The sequence below is a fragment of the Sciurus carolinensis genome, chromosome 2, assembly GCF_902686445.1.
Source record: "Sciurus carolinensis chromosome 2, mSciCar1.2, whole genome shotgun sequence".
In the NCBI taxonomy this organism is placed as follows: domain Eukaryota; kingdom Metazoa; phylum Chordata; class Mammalia; order Rodentia; family Sciuridae; genus Sciurus; species Sciurus carolinensis.
The window spans coordinates 151,168,823-151,181,751 of record NC_062214.1 but is presented as its reverse complement, the minus strand read 5'-3'; the positions used below and the strand labels follow the sequence as shown (position 1 = coordinate 151,181,751).

General features: G+C 41.6%; 1 protein-coding gene across 3 annotated transcripts in view; it reads left to right on the top strand.

The window, feature by feature from the left end:
* The first annotated feature begins 8,908 nt into the window (after positions 1–8,908).
* Positions 8,909–12,929, top strand: part of Cdkl1 (cyclin dependent kinase like 1) — a 59,419-nt gene continuing 55,398 nt past the window's right edge. The window contains exons 1-2 of one of the 3 annotated variants that reach the window (XM_047542209.1): positions 8,909–8,972; positions 9,566–9,854. In XM_047542209.1, coding sequence (XP_047398165.1) covers positions 9,687–9,854 — 168 coding nt within the window. In that variant the 5' untranslated portion in view covers positions 8,909–8,972; positions 9,566–9,686. Of the gene's footprint in view, positions 8,973–9,291; positions 9,418–9,565; positions 9,855–12,929 lie in introns of those variants that run through there. The other 2 variants (XM_047542208.1, XM_047542210.1) reach the window with 2 other exon arrangements.

The following is a 12,929-nucleotide window of genomic DNA, read 5'->3' as shown; positions in this document are numbered from 1 at the left end:
TTCCAATGAACACTTTAATAGTTATTCAACTTCTTTAGTAACAGGGAAATAGAAATTAAAACAATGCCATTACAAAATGAAGCCACTATGCAACTCAATCCAAAATGGCTAAGGTGAAAAAGAACAATATGTAGTGTTAAGGATATGGAGCAACTGAACTCTAGGACACTGTGGTACAAATGTAAGTTGATATAATCATTTTAAAAACTAAAGCCCAACACACTTCATGCCCCCCAAAATTCTAATCGTAGATCTATACCCAAAAGATATGTTCACCAAAAATTGTATATAAGACTGTACACAGAACATTATTCAGACTTGCCAAAAATTAGATACAACTCAAGCTAGTTCATCAATGCTAAAAAGGATAGATAACTTGTGGTATTATTTACCACTCAAAAGGTAGCAGAACAATCAAAAAGAATGAACCATCCACCACCTGGCTTTTAGTCCCCCCAAATTTATGTTCCATCTAAAAGCCCAGCATTAAAAGTACGATGTATGATTTCATTTATATTAAGTTCAAAAACTATGTTGTTAGAAATTAGGATGATAGTTATCTTCAAGAGCAAATGAGGGACTCATGATTGAAAGGAACATAAGGGGATGTTTCGCCGTGCTGGAATTGTTCCATTCCTTCTCATTTTGTGATAGAAACTGTATGCATGATGTATGCATTTTTCTATATGTACTTTAATAAAGACATTCATTAAAAAGAACCTGTGTCTAGACCTGTACTAGGGGAAATAGTTCATGTTCATATTAATCCTATGATGTCAATAGTGGGGTTCCTGATTCCTGTAGAGGCTAGTGTTTGTCACTTTGGTGATTGAATTCCCCAGAAGCAGATATCAAGATGGAATCAAACGGGCAAGTGATTTACCTGGGGAAAACACCTTTTGTGAAGAATTGAAGAGATGGGGAGCAGGAGTAAGTAGGGAGACTCGGTAAAGATTTGACGCATGTGAAATGAGAAAAGGAGGAAGGATTTGATAGACTCAGACTCTAGTGCAGCTCTGAGAACCTTGTGGTCAGTCAGTGGTGAGCTCAGGAGCAAAGATGGCCTAGCAGGGGACCATCAACTTTCAAATCCACATAGAACTCAAGTTATCAGCTGGGAGTAGCCTAGAGAGAGCCAGACCAATGCTGAGAAGCATTCTCAAGATTATACAATATTCTTGCCGCATGTTCTCTCTAGTACACATCATGGCTATCACACACATTAATTGGAAAGTTGAGGCCAACCAACCCCAGGTCTGTCTGCTTGAATCCAGACAATCACCCTAAAGAAAAAGCTAAAGAACTGACTGAGAGTAGATCCAGGCAGCAGGAGCCAGTGAGTGGCCCCTTTGGGACCTTGGGAAGAATCCACTCCAAAAGATCTCTGCACTATGCTTTTGTGCAAGATTCAGATTCTTGGGAAGAAGAATCTGCTTGACCTACTTTTGGTTATTCCTTGGCCATGCAAGATGAGGTATCCTGAAGGACAATCCCACCAAGACAGATGTTCAAAGCAGAAGGAATAGATGTTGAACTTTTAATAGAAGAAGAAATGAATGCTGAGCTCATAAAACCAGCACATAGATATCCCACTGTTGGAAATACCAGGGAGTCATGATGAATCAAAAGCATACTCAGAAGTACTTCAGCAAGGCCAAACTTACTTCTGCAGAAGGGTGTGCTACTGAACAAAGTCTGGCAAGCAAGCACAGTACCTGTTTTATCACTAAAGCAGCACTGCACCTTGCTCTGGAAGGAGGAGCTTGGGGTTACAGTCTATGCGGTTGGATAATTTTAAAATGGGGGGCAGGCAAAGAAAAGGGCTATAGTTATGGGGTGACTGGATACAGGTGAGGAGCTCAGAATGGTTAATTGGGTTATTTAAAGAAAACCATAGACTATGGTGCTATTGTGTAACTTTCCCTTCTGCTCTATTCCCCTCTGGCTGCCTTTCTTACATCCCAATTTTACTTTTAAGGCTAAATCCTGTATTCTGAAAATGGACCACCAGACTTTCTATTTCTCATACTACATAGTTATAAACCACAACATAGTGAAGTTTAAGAAACAAAACCACTCACTGCGTGTGAGCAAAATGGTTCATTTAAATCTTTATGACCATAAGCCACACATTCTTTCCTCAGTAATTTTGGTAAGTATAAAATTTAGCACATCTAAATATGACATTTAATTTGGGGTATGTGACTTCATCCTGGTCATGTTTCTCAAATTTAAGTCTTCCTGGATTAGCTGCTTCACTGTGATTATCTTGTGATGACTCGTGGCAGAAGAGAATCCAGAACTCTGTGGGGGTCACTGAGCACCTGCCAGGCCATCCTTGATTTGTAAATGCTCTCTAAAAAGCACTGACTCTCTGTGTCAAGCTGTAAAGTATATAATTATTTCTTAGTTTGTGGTTTCTGAAACCCACAATGGATCACAATGTCCACTTAAGTTCCTTAAAACCCAACTCTGAAACCTCCAGATGCCACAAATTCTTTTGTATCCTTGATTAAAGTTATGATTACTTAAGTGGTTTTTTTTTCCCTCCCTTAGAATAAGGAGCAATGACATATTTCTTTAATGCCCAGGATCTAAGAATTCCTGACACATACTATTAGGAACTTTATGTTTAGTAAATGTTTCTTGTATTAAACTGTAATAAACATTGTGGACATTGTAAGTCAGTAATGAAATAACTCCTCTACGGGTATCACTCTAAGAAAAATTTTTCTTTGGCTCTTAGAATATCTCTAAAGTATAGGTAAGTTGCAAATATCTGCCAATTTTCTAAGACTGAGGAAAGAAATGTGAGTACATTTTCTAAAAAATATATTGAATTAAATATATCAGTCCATCCTGTAGAGAGGAATGAGAAGTTATGCTCCATTTGTGTGCAGTGTATCAAAGTGCAATCTACTGTCATGTATAACTAATTAAAACATATTAAAAATAAATATATCAGTCAAGGCAAGAAAATAGAAAACACATGGGCTGGGATTCTAGCTCAGTGGTGGAGCACTTGCCTAGCATGTGTGAGGCACTGGGTTCTCAGCACTGCATACAAATAAAGGTCCATCAACAACTTAAAAAATACTTAAAAAGAAAGGAAACACACTAAGTAGCTGTAATCCCAGCTAATCAGGAGGCTGAGATAGGATTGCAAGTTTGAAGCCAGCCTGGGCAATTTAATCTAGTGAGACCCTGCCTCAAAATAAAAAGGTCTGGAGATTATAGTTCCGTGGTAGAGTGCCTCTGGGCTCAGTCCCCAGGTCTGCCAAAACAAAAAATTAAGTGCTTTGAAAAGACTGGCTACCATATATAAAGTACAATAAGTATTTAAAGGGAAACAAAAAGACACAAAAGAATTAAGGTCATGTTCATTAAGGATTGAAACATTTTATTTGATTATCTGCTGGGTCCACATATAAAGTCAGGCATGAATGACTCTTTTTTTATTTAAATTGATTTCCCTATATTTACATTGATTTGCCAGTCTTTACTATCTCTAGATAAGGCAGAAAGCTATTCCATGCCTGGATTTAGAATGTTCCAGCAGTGACTGGTGGGAAGACCTGGGCTGGCACCTCACTTCTCTTTAGGGACTGGAGCAGCTGGTCTGCCTACCTCCCCCTCTCCTAGACACGTGAGGACAGACCTTTCTCAAGTGTTCTTAGATACTCTCTTCTGTCAGAGCATGGGTTTGGGAAATGGGTGGAGCTGGTTTTGAAACCTGTCTTTGGGTCCCTTGATAGCAGGGGGTCCTGTCTATACTGAGCCACCTCTCAGAGCCTCAGCTCTTCTGTTATAAAATGCAGCAATTAAGAATTGCTACCTTCTAATAAATCCCTGTAGGATTGTTGTAAAGATTAGAGAGAATGTAGATAAAGAGCCTGAAACATAAGCGCCCCTAACTATTATCTGTATGTGCCCTGGAAATCATTTCCTTTCCAATTCCACTTAAAGCAGGAAAAATAAATTCAAATATTTCCTCAAGCTTCTGTATAGTGTTATTTTACAATGTCCATGACTCAAGTTTTCCTTACAGGAAACGATTGAGGGAGAAACTTCAAGCATTGTCCCTGGGATCAGCCCTGACCAAGGTGCCAGTACTCTGCCCAACCTCAGGCAGATCATTCTTCTGAGTTTGGAGCTGCACATAGACCAAGTTGCTGAACTACCATGAGAAGGAAGCATGATGACAAGATTCCTCTTCCAGGCAGATTATAAAAAGAAGGGAATGCTAAGGTTGTACATCATAAGTACTTGGAGCCAACTTGCAATGTCCTGAAAAAATGCTGACAACACCCCTATACATTAGGTAACTCCAGTTTCTGGAGTCAAACTGCATTCCAGTATTGCCCTCACAACCCGCTAGCTGTGCGTCCTTAGGATTTACTTGTCCCCTTTACCTCAGTTTTCTCATCTGAAACCTCAGGATGATATTGCTATAGAATGTCTATCTCCTAGGGTTACAGTGAGGCTCAGGTGTAAAATATACTTAGCACAGTGACTGCCTCCAGTTTAGCATCCATAAACCAATTATTGTAGTTATTGTGTTGGTGACAGTGATTCTCATGCATAGGATCAAACACCAGTAAGAGGGTAGAAATAAATACTAGTCTTCTGACTCCAAATTCCAGGCTCTTTTCTGTTGCCATGCATTACTCTGCTGAATGTTTATTATTTCCTTAAATGATTAAAATACCATAATACTGTTTGTGCCACACCAGGGATGCCAAAGTATTCTAATTACACAGCTCCGCTGTAAGTGGAAAATAATATGGTTTCACTGTTCTTTGCACTTACTTGAGGAAAAAGACCCACATGCCAGACCATTTCTCAGTTTCCCAAGAGTTATACTTCCCAGAAGTTGAACTTATTTGATATCAACACAAATTACAGCCCTGCCAATTGAAAGGACTGTCAATTTGACAGGGGACATATCTTGTCTCTTTTGTGCTAAATGGTGACATCAACTGTTTGTCTCCCTTTCAAAGTTGTTCTCTGATATTCTACTCTAGCTCCCCCAACAAAACAAATGTACAGCTGCAAGTCATGCCACCTTTCTGGTTCACTGCCTGCCCGGGCATAAACAGCTGGTGTACCCACTCCCTGCTTTACCTACTGCTGGGCTTGGCACTGTCCCAGGTTCCTTGGGTACTGAACCTTGTGGAGTCCATAAAGTTAATTTTCCAAACTAACTTTATTTAACCTGGTATGAACTTCAGACAAGGTAGCTCTGGAGAAATTCACACTGATTTTCTCATTTCATTTCAAAACATTTAATTGTCAGAAACATTTACCAACATAGACCACATCCTGGGCCATAAAACCAACTTCAACACATTTCAAAGAATTAAAATCATACAGAGTAAGTTCTCAGAAAACAATGGAATTAAACTGGGAATCAATAACAGAGAGATATCTGGAAAATCCCCAAATAGCTGGAATTTAAACAACACACTTCAAAATAACCCATGGGTCAAGCAGCAAGTCACAAGGGAAATTAGAAAATATTCTGAACTGAATAAAAATACAACATATTGAGATTTCTGTGATGCTTTTCGGGTGGTGCTTCAAAGGAAAATACCTTGGGGCACAGAGGCTCATGCTTATAATCCCAGAGACTTGGGAAGCTAAGACAGGAACATTACAAGTTCAAGGCTAGCCTCAGCAATTTAGTAAAAGATCCTATCTCAAAATAAAAAAGACGAGGGTGGGTAGCTTACCAGTAAAGTATCCTTGGGTTCAATTCCCACTACCAAAAAAAGAAAAAAATATACATATGGGGCCAACTCTCATTGTTGGGATAAACCCAACTTACTTATTATGTTCTATCATTTGAATATACTGTTATACTTGAATCATATTTTATTGAGGATGTTCACATTCATGTTTCTGAGAGATACTGAGCTATAGTTTTCTTTGTCTAGTCTTGGTATATGGGTAATGCTGATCTCATAAAATGACTTCAAAAGTGTTGCCTGCCAGGCACAGTGGCACAGGCCTGTAATCCCAGCACCTTGCAAGGCTGAGGCAGGAGGCTCACAAGTTCAAAGCCAGCCTCAGCAACTTAGCAAGTCCTAAGCAACTCGGTGAGACCTTGTCTCTAAATAAAATACATAAAAGTGTTGGGGATGTGACTCAGTGGTTGGGCATCCTTGGGTTCAATTCCCAGTACCCTCCCCCCCCCAAAAAAAAATGTGTTTCCTGCCTTAACCTCCCAGACTGCTAGGACTACAGATGTGGACCACTGCCTGGCTCCACATTTTAAAAATCAATGTAATTTACTGTATCAACAGACTTAATAAGAAAAATCATATAATCATCTCAAATAGATTAAGGTGTGTTGTTGTCATTGTCCTTTTGGTACTGGGGATGGAACCTAAGGATCCAGGGAGGCTTTATCCTGGGCTACATATCCTTATCCTTTTAATTTTTTATTTCAAAACAGGTCTTACGAAGTTACTGAAGCTGGCCTTGAATTTGTAATCCTCCTGCATCAGCCTTGCAAGTTGCTGGGATTGAAGGCATGTGCCACCACAAAGAAAAGAATTGACAAATCAAATATTTATTCATGATTTTAAAAAATAAAATGAAAACACATCAAAGCAAACTAGGAATTAAAGATAACTTTCTCAACCTAATAAAAGGCTTCTTCTGTGTTAGTTACATATTGCTGCATAAAAAAATTATCCCCAAACTCAACAGCAAACACTTGTCTTGACTTTTGTAGGTTAGGAATCCAGGTATGACTTAACTGGGTGTCTCTGGCTCAAGGCCTCTCACCAGGCTGAACTTGTCAACTAGTCTCATCTTAAGACTCACTGGAGAGAGGTGGCAATAGGGAGATCCACGTCCAAGCACACTCATAGTTGTCGGTAGGATTCACTTTCTCATGGATTATTGAACAGGAGGCCCTAATTCTTTTCTGGCTGTTGGTCTCTCTCAGTTCCTTTCCATAGGGTAGCTTACAGCATGGAAACTTCAGAGCAAGTGAGCAAAAGACCACAAAAACAGTGCCCAAGAGAGAAGTTACACCCTTTTTGTAACCTAATCTCAGAAGAGATATTCCATCACTCTTGGCATATTCTATTCCTAGACCAAACCTACATCTAAGGGACGGGAGTATATAAGGGCACAGATACCAGGAGGCAGGGATCATTTAAGGGCCCTCTTAGAGACTGTCTACCATAATACCTACAAAAATAAATATCTACAGCTAACATTTATACTTAGTGTTGGAAGACTGAATGCTTTCCTCCCAAGATGAGAAATTAAGACAAGGTATGTGTTCTTACCATGGTTATTTAATATCACACTAGAGGACCTACCCAGAGCAGTAGGGCAAGAAAAGGAATAAAAGGCATACTGATTAGGAAGAACTAAAATTGTTCCCATTTTCAGATGACATGATGGTCTGCACAGAAATCCCAAGGAATTTATAAAAACTTCCTAGAATCCATAAGTGATAAAACACCCAGTTGGCAAATAAGGCTTAATCATTAGGGAAATGCAAACTGAAACCACTAAAGATCACCACCCTACTGTTAGAATGGCTAAAATCAAAAGAACTGGCACACCAAATGCTGGTAAAGATACAGAGTAATTGGAACATTGTTGGCAAAAATGTAAAATGATACAGCCACTCAAGAAAACATCTTAGCAGTGACTTACAAAAACTCAAATACTTACCATATGACCCAGCAGTCCCCTCCTAAGTATTTTCCCAAGAGAAATAAAAGTGTATCTTCATACAAAAAACCATGCATGAATGTTTACAGAAGTTTGACATATAATCACTAAAAACTGAAAAACAGGAACAGATAAATGCATCCAGGAGGGTGAAACTTTAAATTCATTCTATTAAATGAAAGAAGTTTATTCTCAAAAGGTTGCATGCTGTAATAGTCCATTTATATGACATTCTGGATAAGGCAAAGCTAAAGAGACCAAAAAACAAACAAACAAACAACAACAACAACAAAAAAAAAAAACCTAGATTGTAGCTGCCATTTTCAATTTCTGGGAGGTTTACAGACCACTTCTAGGTCATCCCTGGACCCAATTTATATGCTCCTCCATTTTCCAGGCTGCTGCCTCTCTCCCCAGCTCCAGCTCCTTCCTGAATTCCACTCATGCTGGCATTTGGTAACATGCTGTTTGGTATGGGGTTGGTCCCTGTTTCATGGACAGTGTTTTAATTTTCTCTCCAGAGATCTTGCTTCTGGGGCAAGCATCCACCTCCTGCTGGGCACACATGGAATGGGACCAGTGGTAAGTGTTGAGACAGTAGGCCCAATGGCATTTTACCTATTTCATGATTTCCCCCATATCCATCAAATGCCCACCATTGCGCTCAGATCTGAGCAGTAGGAGTTCAACTGGGAGAAAGATGGGGGAAAGGAACCTGAAACAGGTAAACCTAAAAGTGTAAACTTCCACCTTCCACATCTGAAGGTCCAGCTGCAACGGAACCTTTGTTGCCAGTGGAGGGAAGTGCTGACTACAGTCAACTTCAGCCATTATACCTTCCTCCTCTTTTCCTTTCTCCCCTCTCATTCATTCATCGATAATACCGCACGGATTAGAACAGACATAGTCGCTGGCCTCAAGGCGTTGACACGCTAGCAGGGTCACAAAACAGCGAAAGTCATGGAACCAACTATCCCAAGGAAGTGCAGGCTGCATAGGAGGCTCCTCGTGCAGGCGTCTTCCCGGTTGACTATGTCACCTGTGTTTCCACCACCCGCAGGAGTTAGCAATCTTGCCCATCCCTGCGGGCAGGACATGCAGGGTCGCAGGCCCACTGTCGGGACAGCTCTTCCCGGGAGGAACGGGGCGGGCGGGAGAGGAGTCAGGGTGCGGCGGCCCCGCCCAGACCAGCGGGTTCCCATAGGGATCGCGAGCCGAGCGGGTCAAGAGACAGCGTGGCGGGAGCAGGGCGGGTGCTGGGCAGCCGCGGCGCGGTGAGTCCCGGGCCAGGAAGAGGCTCTGGTCGGAGCCCCAGGGCCGGGGGACCCAGGATGCCACGTGGCGCCTCTGGAGGCTGCGTAGGCGGGCGGCGTCCTCCTGCCACCCAGCCGCTGCAGCCGAGCCCGGGAGGCGGCGGCGTTCCGCAAGCCGGGGGCCGGAGCCGCCCGGCCCGCGCAGAAGCCCGGGGCGTGGGCGGGCACCTCGCAGGCCCGGAGGTCCCCCGCGGCCGGTCCTTGCCGCCGCCCCCGCGGTGAGCCCGGAGGTGTCCTCTTGCTGGAGCGAAATGAGACCCGAAATTAGAACCGGGAAAGCCCTTAGCCTTCCCGGTCCTCCAGCCAGCTCATGTGTCTTGGATCGGATGAACTATAACATTAAAAAGCTAGATTGTCTTACAACCCGGCTCGTTTTAGGATGACGGGTTACCTTTTAACTCTGAGGGTATATAACCGGCGATTAAAATTGGGTTACCTAAGGCAGCTACGGCTCGCAGCCCTCCGCGCGTTGCCTTTGCTGGGGGCGGGGCGGGGGCGAGCCTTTGAAGACCTGGGTCTGCTCTTATTTGACGAGTGTCTTTGCTCGATTCTAGATCCTCAGCAACGACCCCTACCTGGTTGGGGGCTCTAGTGCAGTCCATTCGTGCCAATATTTCATAAACGACGTTTAAAAGCTATGTGAAAATCCATTTTAAGAAGATTTATTCCTCTGTGATGGAGAAGTATGAAAAAATGGGGAAAATTGGAGAAGGATCCTATGGAGTTGTTTTCAAATGTAGAAACAGAGACACCGGTCAGATCGTGGCCATCAAGAGGTTTCTGGAATCAGAAGATGACCCTGTCATAAAGAAAATCGCCCTTCGAGAAATCCGCATGCTCAAGGTAATTGATTCACTTTTTCTTTAAAGTGAATTTTTAGGGATTTGAAAAAAAAAATAGTGAACCGTATAGTGTTGGGCTGTGGATACCTCTCCTGACTTCATGGCCTTGTGTCTTTAGTGACACAAATGGAACATCTATGCACAAGTAACTAATTATGTAAGGAACTGGGAAGCAGAGATGTTGATAAGAGGTAAGGTGGTATTCACTTTTAGAGATTCTGTGGGCTATTTTATGTTCCTTCCCAATAGCTTCTCTCCCATATCACCTGTAGACCTTACTTTCAACAGCTATTACACTTTGATAGTATAGGAATTTAAAACAATTCACTTTTGCTAGCATTCTTGAATTTATTTATTTTTGCAGTGCTGGGGATTGAGCCCAGGATCTCAAACGTGCTACAAAAGTGCTGTACCACTGAGCTCCATCCCCAGCCTCACATTGAATTTTAAACATCTGGACTATTTTCTGTTGGCTCAGTCCATTAAGAAAATTAGTCATTCACCTGTTTTCAAACTGCTAGAAACATGACAGGATTTCATTACATCTTACACATATATACTACTAAGCATCATAATGTCCTGTTTCTAAAAGAAGGGTTCTTCTGAAAGAAGTGAACCGATCAGTTTTTCAGTGTTTATTGGTTAACCCTAGGAGAACATGATAAGGGGGTGTGGTATTCATTACAACCGGAAGTGGTCTTCCTCTAATGGAAAGAGGTTCTTTTCTAAATTTAATGTAGGTGAATCCAAATCGTAGACTAGAATGGGACATGCTGAACCAAGTGGGGGTTAGCTTTGTTTTAGACAGTTACCACCTCAGTGTTCTGTCCTGTACAACTGTGTGACAAGGAAGAGTTGTTCAGGGAATGACAGATGCATAACACCTCAGGGGATTTCCCCTTATTCTCAAATCTCCATTTTCTCCAGGTCTCTCTCAAAATCTTTCCCCATGAATTATGTGTGTTGGGGTCATTTCTAGAAAAGGACCCTGAATGAGAAGTAGCAAGCTTTAGAAAAATTAAAATGGGTCAATAATAGGAAAACTTCTCTCCTTGAATTTGAGATGTTCTTAAGTAGCAGGATGTTATCTATTCTGAGAAGACACTTGCAAAGAGCCCCAACCAAGTGCTCTGCTAGGAAAGGGTGAGACCAACAGCTCTGTCCATCCCCCTGCCTGGATCACTCTGCCCTCCCCCACCCCTATTCAGGGGCAGTTTGCCACCTTCCCTTGTGGTACACGTTTCTCAGACTTTCCCTACATGAAAAGGTGATAATTGCTCTGTGTGTGTTTGAGTGTGTGTGTGTGTGTGTGTGTGTGTGTGTTTTGCTGGGGATTGAACCCAGGGTCTTTCACATGCAAGGCAAGCTTCTACCACTGAGCTACATGCTCCCTTTACATTTTAAAGGATTCATTTACTCCAAAGGGAAAACAAATGTTTTTTCTAGAAGAGATATGTTCCTCTTCTGATTCTGAAGGTCACCTGTGAAAGTTTTCTCAGGCTTCTCAGCATATTTTATCATTACTGTGTTTACAGGTGTAGTTCCCTGAATTAAGATCCTCTAGGATGGGGACGTTGTCCTTATATTTTGGTATGCCCAAAGCACATGCCTTGTTAATAATAGGCCTGCAATAAACGTTATTGTTGAATTGGGAAAAAAAAGTTAACAAAAATAAGTCTGTAGGAAAGGTAGGTATTTCTAGAAAATTAGGAAGTGACACATGTAATGAATACAGTGGGGGTTAACTGCCTTCTTAACTGAATATTGATGTGCTCTAAAGGTTGAACTTTGTGCATCAGAGCCTGGTTTCCAAGTACATAGCCCCCAACTCTCCAATCGGGTGCACAGATATAGAGACCCCTGATCTATATGAGGCCCTGGGACTTGATTATTGGTAGAGTCTGCCTCTTCAGCCCTAACTTTTCAAAATTCTGTGTTATTTCTAATATATAATGGGTACTTAATGAAGATCTGCTGAATAAGTGAATTAAGGATCTGTTAAATGAGGCCATTTTTCTTCATTTTTAAAAATTCAGAAAATACAGAGTTCCATTTGTGCTTAAAACAATGTTTGTTCAAAGTTGTCACCATCCCTTTCAGAAGCAAAATTCTTGGAAGGGAGGTGAGGTGAATTTCCTCTCAAATCTCACTCGTGATATACTGGGATCCTAATGAGCAGAACCTGTGTCATTCACCATGAGTTCCCAGGTCTGGCAAGAACTCTCTAAATGCTGTTGGGTAATGAAAACAGAATATTGGGAGGCATGCTTGAACTAGACTGAAATGTTTAGGTTGGCATGGAATGAGACATAAGGCATTCAGGGACACCAGTATTCTGTAGGAAAAGGTGCATACGTAGAAAGCTCAGTATTTTGAGGGAACACAAGTAGTAACCCCAAAGTCTTGGCCAAGATGCCTGGTGGTTATTAACAGACCAGGGGGAGAAGAGGAGAGAAGGAAACCAGGAACAAGTAGGAAAGGATGTGAAGAGTTTCCTGGAACATGGGTCTAGCCCTGGTATAAGGGATTAGTTGAGCACAGCTGCATCTTGTCAATTTATTTTTAAATTTATTGGTTCCTTTTAGTTAGACATGACAGTGGAATCCATTTTGATAAAGTTATAATTACACGCATGAAATATATCTTATTCTAGTTAGGATCCTAATTTGTGGGTGTACACGATGGTGGAATTCACTGTGTTGTTTTCATGTATGTACATGGGAAAGTTATGTCAGATTCATTCCATTGTCTTTCCTTTCCCTATCTCCTGTTTACTCCTTTTCCTCCCCCCCCCCACCCCCTGACCCCCTGCTTTGTGGGTTAGCTTCCACATGTCAGAAAATACATTTGACTTTTGACTTTTGGGTACTGGCTTACTTCACTTAGCATGATAGTCTCCAGATCCATCCATTTGCTGGCAAGTGTCATAAAGTCATTCTTCTTATGGCTGAGTAATATTCCATTGTGTATATAGACAACATTTTCTTTACCCATTCATCTGGTGAAGGGCACCTAGGTCAGTTCCATAGCTCAGCTATTGTGAATTGAGCTGCTATAAACATTGATGTGTGGCTGC